The following is a 21,242-nucleotide window of genomic DNA, read 5'->3' as shown; positions in this document are numbered from 1 at the left end:
ATTGAAAAAAAGTGCTTTGCGCTGCGTTTTGCTCAAAAATCTAGACCATGTTTAACGTGGCAGTGAATGGAGGAAGATTTTGGAACTCTTGTCATTTGAAAGCTTGCTGAATGAACACATTAGCACAAACTATACAAGAATACCTATGTTTGTGTATGTGTATACATTTTCCATGACAAGAATTGTTGGCGTGGAAGCAAGTTATAGAGAGAAAACCAAGATGATTTTTTTGAATATCCCCACTCTGTCCTCCACTCTTGTTCTCAACATTCCGCCACATATACACACATTGGAAAATCTCAAGCCGTCTGAAAACGGGACGGAACATAAGCTGTGATTTGGGAGAAACCGTGCTTGATATCAGAATGCAAATTCAGCCCATTAAACACCAATGTTAACATTGTGTTTGCATGTTGGCAACGCTCCAGGACGAGTAGCGGGACAAAAATGTGGCGGAAGATGGAGAATAAGAAATAAGTATGGGCAATAATAGTCATTGGGCCGATTGATGCTATTGCAGCACATTGGCACACTGAATTAGTAACATTAACAATGGCTCTGTTGTGTCAACTGTCCCAGTAAGGTATTCCTGTAAACCAAGCATCCACAATACATTTCTCTAAGTGCAATGCATCAATCTTTGAAATGCTTTTTCTGTTCTGTCTGCCATGACAAACGTCTATTAAAAGGCCATGTACACCCGTGGTAAATGCAATCAGGTCATTGTTCAAATTTAAAACACGCACTACATGGAATGCTAGAAGAATTTTGCTGACTAACATTGCTGCCTCTGTCTTCATATTAAAGTTGCTGTTGTGCAGATCAGATGATGATGCAGCCAAGTTTTTAGTACTGTATAGTACTTTGGATTTATTGGGCGTTAATGACTGGGATTCGAGTAATGAGCAGAATCTGTTGGTCTGACCATTCGTAGTTGGTACATTGATCTTAATACATGTTAATTAACACTGTGAGGCTAATTTATTGTAAATGTGACTCATTACAGTGGAAACAAACCTCTGTTTGCTTGGAGAGCTAAAAAATCAGTCTGATTCACACTGCTTCCTATTTGGGCCTCACCTTTATCCCTATTCACTCAAACTCAGGGCTTGTCAGACAAGTAACATGATTTACTTATTGTTCTTTTCTTAAAACATGTGGATTAACTAATGTAATAAAGATTCAGTTTTATTAACTGAGAGCAAATGTTGATCTACAATATTTCAGCTTACGTCATAATGCTGGCAGTTCACCAGTGTTGTCTAAAGAGGGATTCCGTGCATGCAATGTTCTCTTTATGCGGTTCATAAAACCATCCTGCCGTCATAGGTAAAGCTGGAATTGGCAAATGAACTGGCCTATTAATGTAAAAAAAAAATGTGTGTGTGTGTGTGTATAATAAGCTGCAGATGCGGTTTAAACAGCCCACAAAGTAAGTATGAAGTGTCCAGCGCAATGTAGCAAATTTGTAGTTTGCAGGCAGCATTACATGCCACACCGTAGATACTATTGCATTCTTTAGTTGAGTGTTGAGAATTGTACCAAGCTTGTGCACTGTAAGTAATTTGGTCTTATACATCATAACTACCAAGCATGAGCTCAAAGTTGCCATGAAGGTAAATTAATGAAAAATATTTCAACTGACTCAGTGGCTCACTTCAGTTTGTGCATGCAGTTGGCATTTTTTATAGTGGTGAGAGAGAGCAGCAACCCTCACTTAACATTGTACGCTGCACACTGGAAATGGCCCTTCACGATATCTTGCAGTCAAAGCAACATCTTCCTCCGTCTTATCTTTTTTTAATGTTGTTTCCTCTTCAGATTTTCATGCATAAATGCAGTCACATTTAATAGTTGTTTATTCAGTTTGTGTCATGACTTGAGATTTGTACATTTTAGAGCAAGCCTATGAGACATAATACATTCTCTGTGTTTGTACACCAGAGTTGTGGAATCCTCAATGCAATGTATCTTTGACCTGGAGTGGGAAACAAATGTGCTAGGGGATCAGATGTCACCAGGACATGGAGGTTTAATATATAATTAAATATAATGTTTTTTATTAAGTAAGGTTTTACTAAGCTATCTCACTTGTACTGTATATCACTGACAATTACAATAAGATTCTCTCTAGGAAAAGGGCCGCCAGAGTAGCAAAAACTATATTTCTGTGGACTTGTAAAAGGAAGGGAATTGGTCTGATAGCGCCACTTAAACACAAGTCTTAATTATTTATCTGCAATAATCGATCTCTTTCTCTCTGCTTCAACAATGCAACAATTGATTCATCTAAATCACCTTCTATTGATATGTTCTTTTTTGTTTTGCTACTTTTTTTTCTTTCTTCAAAATGCAAATTTTCATTCAAATCATGACTGACAAATCACGATTGGTGTTGCAGATTGGGAAACACATTGCAACAAAAGTTTCCCACCACAGTTTAAAGTTTCAATTTCATTATAAATAAGCCAAACCTTTGTTCACATATGTGTATTGTGTATACATTATCCTTAAGGTCTAACAAACAATGCATTTCCTTCCTCATAAAACTAAACTGCTGCTTTTTATTTTAAATCCTGTATTGTTAACATCCATGTTTGCTAGTTTAAGGGTATTCTTCTTCCTTACATTTGTTGATCATTTTAAGCATTTCTTTTCTTGTTACCAACACTAATGAGCAAAAGAGTGTGACACTGGCGGTGGGAATCCTGCCATGCATGTTGGTATGTGAGTCTTCTCATGTGCAGGCATTATTTCATAAAAAACCATGAAATCATAAACTGGAAACCAAAAACATTTGTTTGGATTAGTGCTAGGCCTGTGCAGACAAATGACTAAAGTTTAAAGATGGGATGCTATGAAAATAGGAGTTCTACTTTCAACTCAGGGGAGGGGAAACCCACTGATTTTCCCCATACCAAAACAAATCAATAGCCTACAATAAGTGCTTTAAAAGCTTTTCTAAAGGGTCATGGTCCTTCATGAAAATTCAGAGAAGAGAGACCTGTATTTGTGGTCTTTAACAATTCACTGATTACACCTGTAAGAGCATGCTCAGATTTTCAATATTTTCAAAAGCCACTTAATGTTAATTAAAGGGAGCATTGAGGCAATCTTTTGATTGTGCTTGATTCGCTTGAACTTTATATGCACTACATATCACAGCAATTTCTTATGTTGATACTAATTAATACAATGAAAGGCATGGCATATTTAAATATTCCAAGTAAAGCCATTCATTAAGTTGATTTAGGCTATGGTAATCCTTCACAAACAGAATTAGTCAATTGCAAATTCTGTCCTCTGAAAGCCCTTCAGCGGAAGTCTAAAAGTAAAAAGGTTTGCGAAGCTTGAAATCCCAGGTTATAATGAAAATGAATCATTTCAGCACTGAGATGTAATTGCGCAAAAAATGACATTCAAACTCATATGCTGTACATTCAAAGCAAATATAATACAACTACAGTTTTTGGTTTATATCACATTTGCATGGCAATACATTTAAAATGTGCCTTTTTAGTTAAAGTAGGATGTTCCTTCTCCCTTCCCTGGGCGGCTGTGGCTCAGTGGTAGAGCGGATGCCTGCCAATCGGAAGGTTGGTGGTTCCATCCCCGCCTCTGCAGTCATTGTCAAAGTGTCCTTGGGCAAGACACTGAACCCAGCGGCCGCCACTAGTGTGAACATGGCATAAATACCAAGCATGCCCTAGCCAAAATAAAATGAGTACCAAACAGAGTGAGATAGAACAGTGACCTTAGAAAAAAAGGCCATGTACATTCATCAGTTATTAAATTCAGGGACAAAGATTGATCAACCATACAGAAAACAGACGGCACGTTAAATAAGCATCAACACGGGTTGGGTCAATGGGTAGAGCGGGTGCTCATAGACTGAGGTTTATGGCTCGACTTAGAGGTCAAGGGTTTGAATCCGACCTGTGACAGTTTCCTGCATGTCTTCCCCTTCCCACTCCCCTTTTTCACCTAGCTGCCAATGCCAATCTCTAGGTATGGTGAAGGGTATGTGATGATGGGGGGTTATTTTAATTCCAAAGGCCAAGGGAACTTTATCAGGATGCATAGTACCCTGGATCCATGAAATTACTGTCCTTGGGGAATTACTAAAATTGTTGGGACTCTATAAATTATAGTGTAGTCTAGACCGTCTCTCTCTGTAAAGTGTCTCGAGATAACAGTTATGATGTGATACTTTGAATTAAATTGAATTGAATTAAACATGTAAATCTGCCTGCCTCTATGGAAAATTAACATAGGGGTATGTATACTTATGCCACCTGTATTTTACGGGATAACATTTATTTATTTACGACACATTATTCATTCACAAAGAACATTGGTGTCCTTAAAGATTGCATTTTTATTTTTTATTCCTCTTTTTCCTCTTTATCCCTGCTTCAACTTTAGCAGGGATATGTTAACGTAGGAGCATGACTTTTTGACATTCTCAAAAGTTCCAAACTGCAGAAGTTGCTGACTCCATCTTTCCACTCATGAGTCTCACAAATGCAGAAATTGGTCTTTCAGCTCCTGCCAGATGGCACAGCAGATTTCAGGCAGGATGTTGTATATTTGACCCAGTTTGCAGTTCAAAGCCCCAGTTGCAAGAGTCCTCAACGTCACGGCGATCCACCAGCCAAATCCACCAGAGCACCGTGAAAGTTTGCACTGACAAGTCAAAAAAGGAGAATTATTCATAGGCCTTTATTAATGACAATCAAAATCTTTCACAGGTTGTTACATTGTAGCACATCCAAAAACTAATTTTGTTATCATTTGATTTTGAAAGAATTGTTGAGAAAGTTATTGAAAGTTGAGCAGTTTCAAAGGAGCTAAGGATTCTGCACATTACTTTACTGTATGATGACATACATCTTATCTGTATATACACTGGTGACATGTGCATTTACAATCCATATCAACACAATCACTATAAACATGGGCAGGTGGACTCCTATTTTTTTACTCCTAGTATTTTCTTCATTCCTTTTTTGGCATACAAACAATTCAGTTTCACCATGCTTGAGTTTGTTTTAATAGTTAGTAGTAGTAGTAGTTTTATTCCAGTGCATTATTAATAGATTTACCTACTGTGTTTTGAGGCTAACATTCTCTAAAACTTTAAGCTGAACTACAAGCCCCTGCGAAATTTGCAAATGCGATGGATTCAGTTGCATTTTACAGTGAAAATGATTGGAATTGTTAAAGGAAAGATTTGAAGAGAGACTAGCGCAAACACAAGAAAATCCACTCTATACATTACAGATTGATTGATTGTGTCAAATAAGCCTGAGCAGTTGCAGCTTGTTAAACCACTAAGGCAGTTTTGGTCTATTGACCGGTAGAAACGGACTGGAAAACTGCTTCAATAGTCACATTATGACTTCAGAGATGGTAAAAGTACTCACTTCCCGTTAAGTGGAATACTTAAATACTTTGGTAAAAGTAAAAGTACATTTTCATGGAAAAAATGCTCTTCATGTGCCATTGCCTACACTTTAAATGGTCGCTGCCAATAGGCCTTAAATATCACATGTATGATTATTGTGACAAAGACTGGGACTCGAGGTCAATACGATTCTGACTGAGTTGCAAGATATTAATTCAATTGTGATTCACTGAGAATTCACAGACCCAGTTTTTCTTTTTTAATCTTCCCATTAACATTTAAAGCAATCTCCATGTATGTGTGTGTGCGCTCAAATATGGCTTTTGGAAAGAAAAATGATTAAATATGAATTACTAAACATGCAATTAAGAAGAGTTACACAGTGCATTGGCCAGGAATCATTCTTGATGCCTACTATCTCAAACATCTCTCTCAGATAAGGCTGAGGATAATTGGGAATGTCTTGCTTGTCTGCCCAATCTCTATGATCTCCATTTTCTATGGATGAAGCAAACAATAACTCCACAATAACTGGAGCTTGGCCCCAGGTGTGTCTGTTAAAACACAGACAGAGACAACTTCTCTCTTTTGATGCTTTGTTACAATCAAACGTGCAACCAACAAGCTAATGTTGTGGCATGGAATTTCATTACATCCGTACTGTGTAGCTTTGTGGTTTATTGCATCTGTATTTTACTGTATTTATTTAATCCACTACCATCACCATTTGTTTGTTGCTGAGCAGAAACAACACAGCGGGATGCCATCAAGCTTCACTGTGTTGCCTGGGGGATTAGGACTAGAGATCAAATCAAACCATACATCCTTCTTCCACTTTGCTCACACGGCTTTTTGGCACACCACACTGCTTCTTCAGAGTTGCTTGACCTCTAAGTGGCGTCTCTCGCTACTGTCCTTCCCAGCTCCATTGCTCGGGTTTTGAGGGTGGCTTGCTCTGTGCAGATTTACAGCTTAATCTATGTTTTCACCGTCCCTTTTTAATATGCACTTGTGTGCACATGTGTGTACATGCATGTGCCACTCCTTCATTTAAAGGTATGGGTTTGCTTATATGCACCCTAATGACAGACTGGGGCTCTTACATTAATGCCCTCTGGTACAATACTAATTATAGTATTACAATTAGTGCCGCCTCATTTAGTGAGGAAATTACTGCAATGAAGGTCTTATCCTCCCTCTTAGTCAAGAGCCCGTGAACTAATGAAACCCTTATTTTTTGGACTTTTCCGCCTTTATTTAACAGCTAGGTGAAAAAGGGGAGTGGGAAGGGGAAGACATGCAGGAAATTGTCACAGGTCGGATTCAAACCCTGGACCTCTAAGTCGAGCCATAAACCTCAGTCTATGAGCACCCGCTCTACCCACTGACCCAACCCGTGTGTCCTTCTTGATGCTTATTTAACGTGCTGTCTGTTTTCTGTATGGTTGATCAATCTTTGTCCCTGAATTTAATAACGCTGATGAATGTACATGGCCTTTTTTTCTAAGGTCACTGTTCTGTCTCACTCTGTTTGGTTTTCATTTTATTTTGGCAGTGCAGCCTAGGGCATGCTTGGTATTTATGCCATGTTCACACTAGTGGCGGCCGCTGGCCTTTCATAAGATCTGTTTTAACAATTGTCAATTTTTTATAATATATATGATCATATATTATAATGATATAGTCATTTTTAATATCAATGAGATGGCTCCATCAAGAAGAGTGGCCAGCAATAAATTGTCTTTGTCACAGCACTTCCAGTCAGCCAGCTAACTTTGTTATACTAGGAGAGCTGAAAATAAATTCAGTTACTTTGACCTGTCTTTTGCAATAAATGAATATTAGGTGTTAATAAATCAATCTTAGGATGATGGGCCCTGCTGTTTAATTTTAAGTTTCACCTCGTAATCACTACTTTCAAATGGCTTTATCAAAATCCGGGTTGACAATATTAGCATTGTTTGCCATAGTGTGCAGTTTGCTAGCTGGCTAGTTCACCCCTACAACACTAGCCTAGCCTTATGTATGTATGTGTGAATGAGTGAATGAATGAACAAACGATCTAACAAAACAATATTAAACTCAAACGAGGACGTGGGTATTTCAGGTTAAACTGAAACAAGGAATGTGCAACCTATTTCTTGGTATTTGCTTGGCAAAATTGCTAGCCAATTTTGCCAAGCAAATACCAAGAAACAGGTTGCAGCAGTTAGTCTTTCAACAAAAACATGCAAATCCGCCATGGAACTGAGCTCGTAGCTTCGGCAACATTTTTTATAGGACAAAATTGTCCTATAAAGTCGGTCAAAAGGAGATGCAGCCTGTTGACAGACCTTCCAATCATCACGCATGATGGGCGTCCAGGCCAGCCTCCTCCTCCATTGACCCCCAGAGCGTCCGTAGGCCGGACATGATTGCAGCATTTATCCAATGACCGTCGAGTTTTTTAAGCACTTAAAAAAACGGTCCCATTGAGCCCCATTGAAGTCCACGGATGCCAGGGAAATGCACTTTGACAACCGGGAAAGTATGAGAAGGAAATCAAGTCAGCTGATTCTTAACAAACTCGTCTTTGAGATGAACATGTTCCCTTGCATTTTTAGTCAATAAAATGGTAACACAATATTATACATGTGACCATTAATTTCTTGACATTTTAGGGGAAGCTGAGCTTCCCTTGCAGTCCTAAAGAAATCACCACTGGTCCACACTAATTTTGAAAATGTTGCTCATACTTTGAAATTCTTTACCACCACACAAGAATTTTAAGAGCATTTTTTGCCAGCAACACTGAAATACCATAACGAAGGAAACACTGTTAAATCTCTGCTTCATACTGCTGTTGAGAGCATGGTTGGTAGCATTGGGTGATTTGGCAAACATGGCTTGTTATCTATTCTGCTTGTTAGCAGGCTATTGTTCTGTTGCCTCCAACTGTGTGATTGCCTGTTCTGTGTTTCAGTAAAAGCAATCACAAATTATAGTGTTGTCACTGACATGGCCTTCTGTCCTTAAGGTGTGTCTTCTTTTTTAACAACTTCACAAGCGTAAGAATTTCAACTTAACAAAGGTTATACTTCACGTTTTTCTGTTGAAACACTGAAAACCTGTATTGTGGTTTATATCTTGTCAGTTTTGAAGAAAAGTACTTGTAGCAAGTTAATTGTCATACTTAAGCATTTTCTGGAAAACCTAGAATCCACATTACAATGCAGGAAAAGCGTTTTCTAATGTACTTATTTTAAAGAGCATATTGATAAAAATCAGTGGTGGAAGATGTATTGGTCATTTGGAAGGAAGTTAAGCCAATATTTAACACTATCTGTACATCTTGTTTTTGCTGACCTCGAGGGGTTTCCTCTCACCTTGCTGCAGTGATGAGGAAGTGTGCACCAGAGTAGAGCCCGACCAATATATAATGTTATGTGAAACCGGTGATTTAACTTCCCTGCTCATTTTACATCCAGTTTAAAACTAAACTAAATGCTAAGGGAACGTTACTATGTGTTTTCATGTTGCTTTTGAGTGGTCAGCCTATGCACCCCCACTAAGCTGGAAAAAGTTTGGAACAGTAAGGGAATACAGTGTGTCATTGGGAATACGTCTACTACCACTGACTCCAATATATTATTAGTAAATATAAATCAACCTATTTGTGAAAACACTAATTATAGATCCCATAGGTAAGGTAGTCACTGAGGTAGACTCCACAGAGACAATTCATCTTAAAGGATTCTCTGTGCCACATGTACAGGTGCTGGTCATAAAATTAAAATACCATGAAAAAGTTCAGTTTTTGCATTCAAAAAATGAAATTTGCATATTTTATGCAAATTTCAAATTATTACATTCATCACACACAGAGGGATACATTTCCAAAATTCATACCTTTTTAATTGTGATGGTTGTAACTGACAACTAATGGAATCCCCAAATTCAGTACCTCCGAAAATTAGAATATTGTGACAAGGTTCAATGTTAAAGAAACCTGGTGCCGTACTCTAATCGGCTAATTAACTCAAAACATCTGCAAAGGCCTTTAAATGGTCTCTCAGTCTGGTTCTGTAGGCTACACAATCATGGGGAAGACTGCTGACTTGACAGCTGTTCAGAAGACAACCATTGACACATTGCACAAGGAGGGCAAGACACCAAAGGTCATTGCTAAAGAGGCTGGCTGTCACAGAGCTCTGTGTCCAAGCACATTAATAGAGGCAAAAGGAAGGAAAAGATGTGGTAGAAAAAAGTTTCCTAGCAATAGGGATAACCGCACCCTGGAGAGGATTGTGAAACAAAACATATTCAAAAATGTGGGAGAGATTAACAAAGAGTGGACTGCAGCTGGAGTCAGTGCTTCAAGAACCACCACGCACAGACGTATGCAAGACCTGGGTTTCAGCTGTCGCATTCCTTGTGTCAAGCCACTCTTGAACAAGACACAGCGTCAGAAGCATCTCGCCTTGCCTATGGACAAAAAGGACTGGACTGCTGCTGAGTTGTGTAAAGTTATGTTCTCTGATGAAAGTAAATTTTGCATTTCTTTTGGAAATCAAAGTCCCAGTGTCTGGAGGAAGAGAGGAGAGACACAGAATCCACGTTGATGAAGTGCAGGGTAAAGTTTCCACAGTCAGTGATGGTTTGGGGTGCCACGTCATCAGCTGGTGTTGGTTCGCTGTGTTTTCTGAGCTCCAGGGTCAACGCAGCCGTCTACCAGGACGTTTTAGAGCACTTCATGCTTCCTGCGGTTGATCAACAAGATGGAGGTGCAAATTTCATTTTCCAACACGACTTGGTACCTGCACACAGTGCCAAAGCTACCAGTACCTGGTTTAAGGACAACGGTATCCCTGTTCTTAATTGGCCAGCAAACTAGCCTGACCTTAACCCTATAGAAAATCTATGGGGTGTTTTGAAGAGGATGATGCAGTGCACCAGACCCAATAATGCAGAAGAGCTGAAGGCCACTATCAGAGCAACCTGGGTTCTCATAACACCTGAGCAGTACCACAGACTGATCGACTCCATGTCCCGCTGCATTGTTACAGTAATTCAGGCAAAAGCAGCCCCAACTAGGTATACTTTTCATGTTCATACCTTTCTGTTGGCCAACATTTCTAAAAATCCTTTTTTTGTATTGGTCCTAAGTAATATTCAAATTTTCAGAGATACTGAATTTAGGATTTTCATTAGAACATTTCAAATATATCACTCTGTGTGTGATGAATGAACATAATATGCAGATTTCACTTTTTGAATGGAATTACTGACATAAATCAACTTTTTCATGATATTCTACTTATATGACCAGCACCTGTATGCATTACATAAAAACGTAGTTTATCAAATCATGCCAGCAAGTATTATTTTAATAGCATAGTATTATATGCAAAAAAAGGTATGCTTAAAGGTTTAGCGTGCGTGCGCCTGTTTGTGTATATGTTTTGTCTCCCTCCCAGCTTTCCTTTTGTTTTTTTCTTTTTTTTCTCTGGGACACATTCTAATGTCTGTGTATTTTTTGTATATGAACATATACAGTATATACAAAAAAGGGCTACCTCGGTAGGCCATTTAATAACTTGTGGCACAGAGTTTTAATATCAAGCTCATTTCATTAAGCATATTTTACATTTAAAATATAAGTAGTATAAGAATATGTAAAGAACTATAAAAAAAGGCTGTGTATACATGCATAAATAAAATGTAAAAAAATTCTGAATATGCATGTGTACGCACATGTATGTAAGTTTCCTGAAATCAAGGCAGTGAATGTCGTGATACCAGTGGATACTGGACATTTGCAGGATTTGAAGTAGGAGAAGCCTGAGGTAATGGGATTATTCTAAGACTCAAATATTCCGCAGGCCTATTCCCACCAAATCAGTGCAGCTCCGCCAACACATAAACCTATATATATAGACTGTCACTGTCATGCATAATATCCTTTAACCACACTCGCATATGCTTCCATCAATACTGGCATACTAACAATCATTTGCATCCCTCATTCGTTTTGACAGTCATGCATTTAAAGTTCTTCTCTTAATATGCCACCTCAGATGTTTAAGTTGCTTTTTAGAGAGTATTTAAAGGGTAAGGCTGGCAATGTTTATTTTGTCATTTTTATTGTCAATGAATCCCATGAAAAAAGCAAAGCCGACAATGTGGTAGTCCATTTCTCAATACTTCCAACTGTAGCAGCCTTTCTCTGGGACTCATCCCCAAGCCCATTTATTCCTACTGAAGGCATCGATCTTTCATAACTTCGGTTGGTTACACAGATGAACAAGCTCCAGACATTACTTTTATTATTAGCATCTATTCATTGTTGGGTTTATTCTTTTTGTGGGATTTATTGACAATAAGAAACATAAATGTCACCAGTGTTTCAACTGTAATTTAACTCAACATATAAATAGAACAAGTAAAACCTTTGTTTATTTTAATGAGTTTATGCATAATTTGCATATGCACAGCTTCACAATAATCAAGCTCATAATTACAGTTTTTTCTTCCAATCATATGTTGCCCACTATTTTTTTCTGTCTTCTGCTTCTTCTTTTTTTTTTTAATCTCTTCATCTGATCACTGCCAAACCCCTTCCACTTTCTTCTCGGTCTCTTCTTTTCATCCTGCCTCTCATTTATCTTCTACTCTCTCCAATGCATGAAGACCTGTGCTTCTTTATCAGTGAACCATGGCAGGGGGCATAGCACTCTCCCTCTATCCTTTCTGCTCATCATCACTTTGATTCTTTTCTTCTTAAAGCCTCCACTCGTCTCATCTTTCCTTCCCTGGCATTTTTGCCCCGACCGGAATATTTGTTCTGTGCACAATCAAGTTGTCTGTGCTCTTGATCTTCATGCAGATTGTTTTTTTTCTTGCCATTCATCGCTTGGTTTTTCTTTTCCCCCCTCACCCTTGGTTTCACTCCACTTATGGTAGTATGTGTTTGTAGCTACACTCTTCTACGCAGCAAAACACACCTTTCTTCTATTTGTTTATCACTTCTCTACTCCTTCCACTGTCTTACTGTTGCCTTTATCTTTCCCTCATACATCCGCACACCCTGAATACTCTCCCATTTAATCTACCTGATAGTCCAAACATTTAATTTACTTCTCTTCTATTTTACCTCAAGTGACCTGAACCGAAAATGTTTCACATTATTAACTCCTATCAACTAGCTGACTTTCTTCCTCGTCCTGATACATTTGTATTCTTATAATGGTTTCAAATCCTTGTGGGCACCAGACTGCCGTAATTTAGCCATATTTTGGTGGATGTGTCAGTACAGGACTTTATTTATTGGAGAATCTATTGTGGAAATATTGTCCCCGACCAGGCTAACAGCCAGGATTTATTAATGCAGGAGCCTATTTTGTTCACTCAGCAGTCGGTGTACCTTATTATTATTATTATTATTATTATCAGCCTCAATTAAAATACAACATGTTCATTGCTGTTCATTTAAGTTTTGTTATTTAAAGTTGTGCACATTAGTTTTTAATTATTATTCATGTGACAGTCATTGTTAATGTTGCTGTATGAAGACTGCTGTTCATATTGTTGTTAGAAGTTTGATGAATATATCACTGCAGATGTGAAGATAATTAGAAAAGGCTGATGAAGTTGCAAATGTTTTTTAAATGTAGTCTGTTACTAAGGGCAATATATAAAGTGCTGTATTTTTTTTTAAATTCTTTAACAAGAAAGCATACAATGAATTGGCATTCTTAGGACACAGTTAGTGTTGTCAAGTAAACCGTGACTATAATTTGGGAGGATTGTATAATTTCAAAAACCGTAAAATCGTAATTGTATAATCCTCCTAAATTATAGTCTTAATTCATTGAACCAATTACTATCTAGTGTAGACTACTGTACATTCATGTAACAGGGAGAGGACACCTCAATGGTTTTGACCTTGACTTAATTATATTTATAGTTTCTAGATCTTAGAGTCCAATTTCTTCAGTGTCTTTCTTTTCTATGTCCATTAACATGAGGGAGCAAAGTAAATATGTCAAGAAAAAAACATGAGACAAAGTGTGGCAGATAATAGTGGACCGACTGAGTGATATGTCTAAAAATATGCATTTATTACCTACTGCTCTTAACAGAAACCCTTAATTGAGTCACTTGTCATTTGCAAAAACTAACAATTGTACACTTTGCATTAAATGTGAGCAGTGGAGGTTAATATGTAAGGAATATAGGAATTTATATTTTAGCCCGAGAGAGAGAGATATTTACGCATCAAATTATAGTGTTATAAAAGATTGATCTTCATGGTAAATTCCCTGATTAACATTATCTTCCACTCACTTTTAAGGCTAATAGTACAATGGTTAATTTGTGCAAATGATTAGTAGCCTATTCCTTGAATGGAATGATTGTGATGGTTTCCAAACAGTGGTCAGCAAATGTATATGTTTAGGCTGCTTACGCGTTCAGTCGAACTGCATGCATTAACTATTCCTATTATCCATTTTAAAATGAGTAAACCTGTTAAAGACCTCGTAGTGGAAAGCTGTGAACGCGCATCTATCCAGAATACTTCAGCCTGGCTCGACCTAGTCGCTCCGCCTCAGTCTGGCTTGGCATTTGTGAAATGCACCAAGCCAGGCTGCACAGATTAGACTAGGTCAAGCCTTGTTTTATCGGTTATCCTGGATTTATAAATTCTGCTTTTGTGAATCAGCTCCCTGCACCTCGAGAGATACACAAACAGTGTTCCAGTGTTCCAGCCAATAACCCACAAGAAGGATTTGGAGGTGGGGATTTGGGGGTTTAGTATGCGGAAGGGAGGGGGAGGGGAGTGGGTTACCGGGGGCTCGTTTTTGTGCTGTTACCCAACATCGCTTAGAGCACCTTTAAGTGCTGTTTTGTTTTTGAATTTATTTCTGTTTTTACTGTAACAAAAGTCAGTAAACTCTTCATTACAACTGGGAAAATGTAAAATTCTCAAACTGTAAAACAGTCATGCAAAAATCCAACTACTGTATTTATTTAGCAGTGAAGTTTTGGCAGTCTTTACCCTGCCAATTTCTCCAGGCTTCATGCCTCTGCAAATGCCTTAAAATGCCTGTACACAAAACAAATATGTTTCTTATAAAGTTATACAAAAAAACATCCCAAACAGCAGCATATTAAATGGGCAGAAGGTAAGCCTTAAATAGCTAACTTTCTTCCATATTTGCTGAAACTAACCCCAATGTTTGAGTAGAACTACATGAAGCATGAAGCATTTTAAGAAAAAATCTGGCTCCTCTGGCACCACTTACAGCCTGTAATGCGATTTGCACGATTTGAGACGTTGTTGATGTTAAAATTTTTTGGCTACCTCCTGGATCGCCTCAATCCTACCCACAGCACTTTAAGTATAAAGTAAAGCTGTTGCAATTATATGTGGGAACAAATGGTATGTACTAGGGCTACAACTGACGATTATTTTCAAAGTCGAGTAATCTGTTGATTAGTTTCTTGATTGGTTGAGGATTGGTAGTTTCCTCAACAAAAAGTCAAAACATGATGAAAAATGTGGATCAGTGTTTCCCAAGGTCCAAAATGACATACTCAAATGGCTTGATTTGTCCAAAACTCAAATATTTTCAGAGTACTGTCACAAAGGAGAGAAAAAAAATAGAAACTATTCACAAAAAAATCATGTACTGGCAAAAAACACTTTTGCAAGATCTTGACGTTGTTTTGCGAGATATCAAGTTTCATTTGCAAGACATCAAGTTTTTTTTGCGAGATCTCGCGAATCCATCAAACAATAAGGCTAACATATTTAGCTAGTAGCGTGGATTGTGCTAGCTAGCATCTTGCTAGTAGCACAACATGATTACATGTCCTTGGTTGTCTAAATACATCCAGTGTTTATTTTGACAACCATTGCTAATTAATACATGCCAAAGTGAAGTGTTATAATCATTGTAACACTTCAATTTAACACTTCACTTTCACAATATCCATTATAATAAACTGGACATTGTTGTTGACTGTTTATGTCAATGACTGCAAGCTAAGCTTTGTAGCTAGCTAGTATCTAGCTAGTAGCATGACATGATTACATCTCCTTGGTTGTCTAAATACATCGTTTATTTTGACTTTGTCTTGAGTAAATTATTTGCCATGTAGAAATATCACTTCTATCAAAAAATAGGATTCATGAAGTTAGTGATGTTGGACTGCCATTATTTTGACCACAACTCTATATATATATATATATATATATATATATATATATATATATATATATATATATATATATATATATATATACACAGAAATACCGCAAGCATATTCTTGCATATTTCTCCCACCCACTCATATGATGTCGGCATCCCTATTCCTGTCGTTAATATCCATCGTTTAAAAGAACTGTAAATAGAATAAAGGGCGGCAAATGCATGAGAAGGTAAACGATTGATTACTGTATATGATTTCATGTACTGAGAGTCTACTTCAACTGACCCAGACTGGAACAGACTAGGCCTGTGCAATGAATCAGATTATAATTTTGGCTCCTAATGATCACAAAACAGAATAAACAATTAAAATTATTTTGCACATTACGTTTTTCAAGTAAACTCTTATTTTGTCCTGTGTTCTGAATGGAAAGAAAAAATTTCAAATGGGAAAAGTATTAAGGGAAATTGACACAATTTTAGGTGTTTTCACCTGATTCATTTCATTTTTTCCACCATTTTTTATAGTTCAATAATTGCAACATCTTTTCAAAAGTCAATGACTAATCGTGTTAAATAATTGTAATTTCAATTTTGACCAAACGTAATCGGGATTAGGATTTTCTCCACAATCGAGCAGCCCTTGAACAGCAACTGATCACTCATCACACCCAAATAAAACTGAGCCTTTTTAGCTTTTTAAGCAGCACTTGGATTTAGTTTCTTATATACCCGTGGAGGCGTATGTTGAGATTCTCGAACAATATTATGCTTTGAGTCATTTTTGACCACTTGCAAGCAGCTTGCATGTCTAGTCAGCATTGCCAAAGGCAACTGGCTGGCGAAACCTGTAGATGTGTCATAAATTATCTGATCAAATTAACATCTGCCCGCAGTATAATCCTCTGACCCTCCACAGTCAGCATTCCATTACACAGAACAGTTCTTAATTTACACTTTAATACACCATACACCCCCACAGCTCTTTAAATCACACTGAAGTCGGTGCACACACAAACACATTACTCATGTACTGTATCTGTGTGTTTGCAGTTAGACTTCAGGCACCATTGACAAGTACAGGTTCTTGCTTCATTAACTCCATTTAGCAATTGCCTGCTTGACTTTCCTTTAATGTCCTCTGCAACAAATATGCTTTTCCACTGAATAGAGCAGCTGACTGTGGTGAGTAAATGACTGAGAGGAATGAAGTGGTAAATGGAGAGGAATGAAAATAAGAGGTTTGAGTAAACAGAAGGTTAAAGTAAAATAGATTCTTAATAGGCCCACTTGTGTTAATTGTGAGTTTATTATCCGGGAGTTTTTGGCTGTTTTACAACAGTAGGATATATTAATGTAGCTAGTTTTTAATAAGACTGCTTGCCTTTGTGTGGGCCTCACTCACATCGATCTGGGTTGTTGGCATACTTGTCGTGTGTGTTGCATTGGGAGATAGGCCTGCATGATTTTGGGAAAAACCTTACATTGCGATATTTTTTCCCTGCAATATGAAAAAAGTAATTTTTAAAAGATTACATAAATAGCTCTATTTGGGAATAATAAATCATTCTCGACTGCTCTGTGTATCCAAGAACAATGACATCAGTGGAAATGACGTTAGATCAGAAACAGACTTCTGTAGTAGATTAGTGTTACGTTTCCAGCGCTGCGGCTCCGAACCGTAACAATGGTTGGGACAGACGTGCCCCTTGGTTCTTTAGGCTAACTATATTAGCTTTAGCCCGGCTGGTAGCAGCTTTCTGCTTGTTTGTTGAGGCTAACTATATTAGCTTTAGCCTGGCTGGTAGCAGTTTTCTGCTTGTTTCATTAGGCTAACTATATTGGTTTTAACAGTTAAAGTTAACTTTTCTATCTAGAAGCAAAAAAGTCAACATCGCAACGTCCTGCGATGTGACTATCGCACATGCGCACATCGCAATGTCGATGCTAAAACACAATATCGTTCAGCCCGAGTGGGGATGTTTAAAATTTTGAACAACACAGTTTTTACAGTAATGGCTGCTTGGTTTGCTTACTATGTTTGGTTTGGAAAAGGGCAGCAATTGTCCAAGGATGAGGGCTGTCTATTCATCTCTCTTCATCTTTCTCTGCCTCCTCCCATGTAACCCACTCCTCTCTTTCCTTCTCTGCATCCTGAACAATGAGGTACAGCTGCCCCCTCTCATTGCTTTTCTTTATGGTGTTCTCTGCCACAATGGCATCATGCCAGTTTCTGGTAACCTCTTTTTTTTGCACGACAATACTCCTATCTCTTTCTGGATTTGTTTTCCCGTGTTGCCCCTATCTTTACTTTCCTCTTCACCTTTCCTTTTTGCACGGCAATCAGATCCTCACCTCTTCTAGCCTCACATCTCCTTTGTTCTTTTGTTTTTCTTCTCCTCTCTATTGTCTTTTCATCCCCCAGGGATGACACTGGATCATACATATTGTGCTGCATTTTACGTGGAGTCTCGACAGCAGGTGTCCTCAGCATTTTGCTCTGTATCTCAGCGATCTTAAACATTGTTTTTTTAAGCTCACATCCTGTTAACATTCTCTATTTAACCATCTCTTCTAGAGGTGGAATCACCAGAGGCCTCACAATATGATATCATCACAATACTTATGTCATGATATGGTATTATTGTGATTTCAAACATATTGCAATATTCTGCGATATACTGTAATTCACTACCTTTTTTCCAAATTTAAATATTCCCTAATTTTAGATGATGTCCCCAAAAGGAAACTTGGTCAACATCAGTTTTATCTAAAAAAAGATACATTTCTCTGTTTGTTCATCACACTTCAATTGTATTGCTGCAATATGGGATTGTCAATCAGACAAACTGACCAACAGATATATTCGATACTTGGTGTCTGCGTATCGATACAGTATTGCCAGGGAAAGTATCGCAACACTATGCTGTATCAATTTCCCCCCACCTCTAGTCTCTTCATCTGTTGCATCTCTCTCATATTCTTCTTTTCAATTTACACAACTTATTTACACACTCCAAGAAGTGCTCAGTCACGCAAACACCTTTTATTTTCTTTGTTTTTAGGCTGAGACATTATACACCTCATCTCCGCAGGAGACTTGTAATTGCCTTTTTTCCACTAACTAAACCAGAATTAACATCTGATATTTATTGGGATTAATGCAGATGTGTTTCATTGTTTTTCCCCGGTTAGATTAGATACTTAGGAGGATCATAGTAATTAAGACATGCTTACTAATACCTTTTATATTTGACACACACAACATTAGAGGGTACAGTCCAATCCAGACACATACACATCCTCGAGGTCCCTGTGCTGAAGGTAATTATGAAGGGTAGATGACAGCTATTTCCATTAAGCCACTCTCCAACAGCCACTCTTCACCAGTTTGATTGCGCTGTAATGACAAAGAACTAATTAGCATGACAAGTATTATCTATAGTGATTGGCTAGAGATCAAGAGTTGTTATTACAATAATCTTCTTCTCAAAGGACCCCGTGTGTTTTGTCTTTGGGATTTGTAGTGCTCTTCTGGGACTAAGTGAGTAGGAGTGCACAAGCTTGCCCAAATGTTTGTGTATGATAGATTATTAAAAAAAGATTAGGTCACCTTGGTGTGTAGTTCAGTACCCGTCAAAAGGTTAGAGGAGGAGGGTTAAGCATCATCACTTAATAATCATCATGATAACAGTAATAATAAATATGTGGGGAAATCAAAGTGAGTGAGCCAGCATACAGCTTTAGGCATACACGTGCACAAATACGCATGCATAAATATCACTTTAAAAAATAATTTGATGGTATGAAAAATTGAAATGCAGATGCAATTTGCATAATACAGAAAGTTTCATTGACATATTTTTATAATATATATAATATATATAAAAAATTATATAATAATACCTTTTTAAATGATTTTGTTGCCTTTTCTGTATATAGGAATATGATTTGATTATGGAATGCTGTCCACAGTGTGTGGATACGCCATTAATTTATTTGCAAAAGGCAGGCTTTTAAACTTTTCTGTGGTTTCGTCCGCCATTTCTTCATTCCAAAGAAAAATAAATGAAATGTGTCGGCTCTTGTCAGCCATCCAACTTTTTCATGCTTTTTTTCCTCTATTGTCAAGGATTATTTTTCCAGTGCTGTCGTCTGCGTAAAATGAATGGCGGCAACTGCATATACTGAATCATTTCTCTAGTCCAAGCTTGGTGTTGGATGTAAATGTCAAAGTTGGAGAGGTGCTTTCTCCTCCCTTTTTTGTCTCAAGGCCTGGAAACAGTGAGGGCTTGCTTTACTACTGAACGTTCTTTTCAACTACTTTTGCAGGTATGTTGTGTTGACAACCTGAGCAGAAACGGGTGGAATTAAGAAAAAATCTGTCATTTACTGTAAATTAAGGCTTGGGTTTATCTCTTAATTCACTGTATATATCATGCAACACCAAGAACCCTGCATAACGGCAATGTAGTGTGTAATTGTGTTCAAGACTATACTGTATAAGACTAGTCCTTAATCGTCCACAGTTGTTATTATCTAATCACCCTCATGCCAGTTGGCCCATAGATTTTTAACATTAAAAGTGAGATCTTACTGGAATGAGATCAGTTAGTTATCGCAGTGCATAGCTGGGATAAATGGTTAGATTGACCAGGAGGCCTTTGTTGAAGAAGAAAAAAAAAGGCGGGGAAAGCTGACAGCATTAGGCAAAAGATTCTTTGATTCTGCTGGAACAAGAATAACTTTTCAGCTGCAATGCAAAGCGCTAGGTGTGAGAAAAGCTGAGCATAATATCATAATATCCAGACTGGGAAGCTTGTTAGAGAGAGCCCATCTCAGCTATCTCCTATAAAAATCAAACCTGGAATGCCTACAGAACAATTATGTGAAAGCCCTTTCTGACCCAGCCAAAAACAACACTTGAATCCCTTTACAGAATGTGGAGCTTGAGCAAATCGTCAACAAAGAATGAGAGAAAAGTAAATCCCCAAACTGAGATTTGCTTCAAAAGTGCAGACAAATCCAAGAAGAATCAAACCTTTAATTGGTACCAAAAATGTCCAACCTCCCTCTATTTACCCAGGAAAGTAAGAGTGGATTAAAAAGACATGATGCTTGCATGCAATTTGTTTTCAAGAAATGATGTTTGTTGTAAATTGTTTTATTTAGACTGTTGACAAAAAGCCATAATTTCTTTAATTTTGAATTCAGTGTGCAATTACGGCAAAGTCACTTTGTGTGAAAAGTTTCTGAAAGTAGTATATGTTAAACGTTGCGTGCGAAAGAATATGAGCGGTTCATTTACTGTCAGTCAATTTCTTATTTTAACAACCCCGACTTCCTCAGGTAGCACCCGATATGTAACTTTTCCGTTTTCTTTGTCCCACCACAGCTGGCTTTGGAGGACCCGGTGCACAGTGTTTCCCTCCAGCAGTTTGTCTATGAGAAGCTGAAGGCGCAGCAGGCCATGATGGGGGACCAGGGCTTCGGAGTCCTGATGGAGACCGTGGACACAGAGCTCGTCAGGCAGCTCCAGGAGTTCCTCCAAGGCCTTTGAATCACCTATACAATTCTTCACTACCTTACAGAACCATCTCCCCCGGTTTTTGAAAAATGTACCTGAAAGGCTAAGAATCTGC

At 37.9% G+C, this 21,242-nt stretch overlaps 1 protein-coding gene and 1 long non-coding RNA gene across 2 annotated transcripts in view; one reads left to right on the top strand and one right to left on the bottom strand.

The window, feature by feature from the left end:
- The window catches only part of ipo11 (importin 11), a 130,872-nt gene that overhangs the window by 108,423 nt on the left and 1,207 nt on the right, over positions 1-21,242 (top strand). Inside the window, exon 30 of the mRNA XM_034871622.1 lies at positions 20,996-21,242. This exon is cut by the window's right edge and continues 1,207 nt beyond it. Within this exon, the coding sequence (XP_034727513.1) occupies positions 20,996-21,160 (165 nt within the window). The 3' untranslated portion in view covers positions 21,161-21,242. The remainder of the gene's footprint in view (positions 1-20,995) is intronic.
- LOC117944638 overlaps positions 13,898-21,242 on the bottom strand; it is a 14,512-nt gene continuing 7,167 nt past the window's right edge. Inside the window, exons 2-3 of the long non-coding RNA XR_004656624.1 lie at positions 18,722-18,724; positions 13,898-14,112 (exon numbers count right to left, since the gene is read on the bottom strand). This is a non-coding gene — a long non-coding RNA (uncharacterized LOC117944638). The remainder of the gene's footprint in view (positions 14,113-18,721; positions 18,725-21,242) is intronic.

Source organism: Etheostoma cragini, chromosome 5 (genome assembly GCF_013103735.1).
Source record: "Etheostoma cragini isolate CJK2018 chromosome 5, CSU_Ecrag_1.0, whole genome shotgun sequence".
Lineage (NCBI taxonomy): Eukaryota > Metazoa > Chordata > Actinopteri > Perciformes > Percidae > Etheostoma > Etheostoma cragini.
Note: the sequence above shows the minus strand (reverse complement) of the source record. Positions and strands in the feature narration are given on the sequence as shown.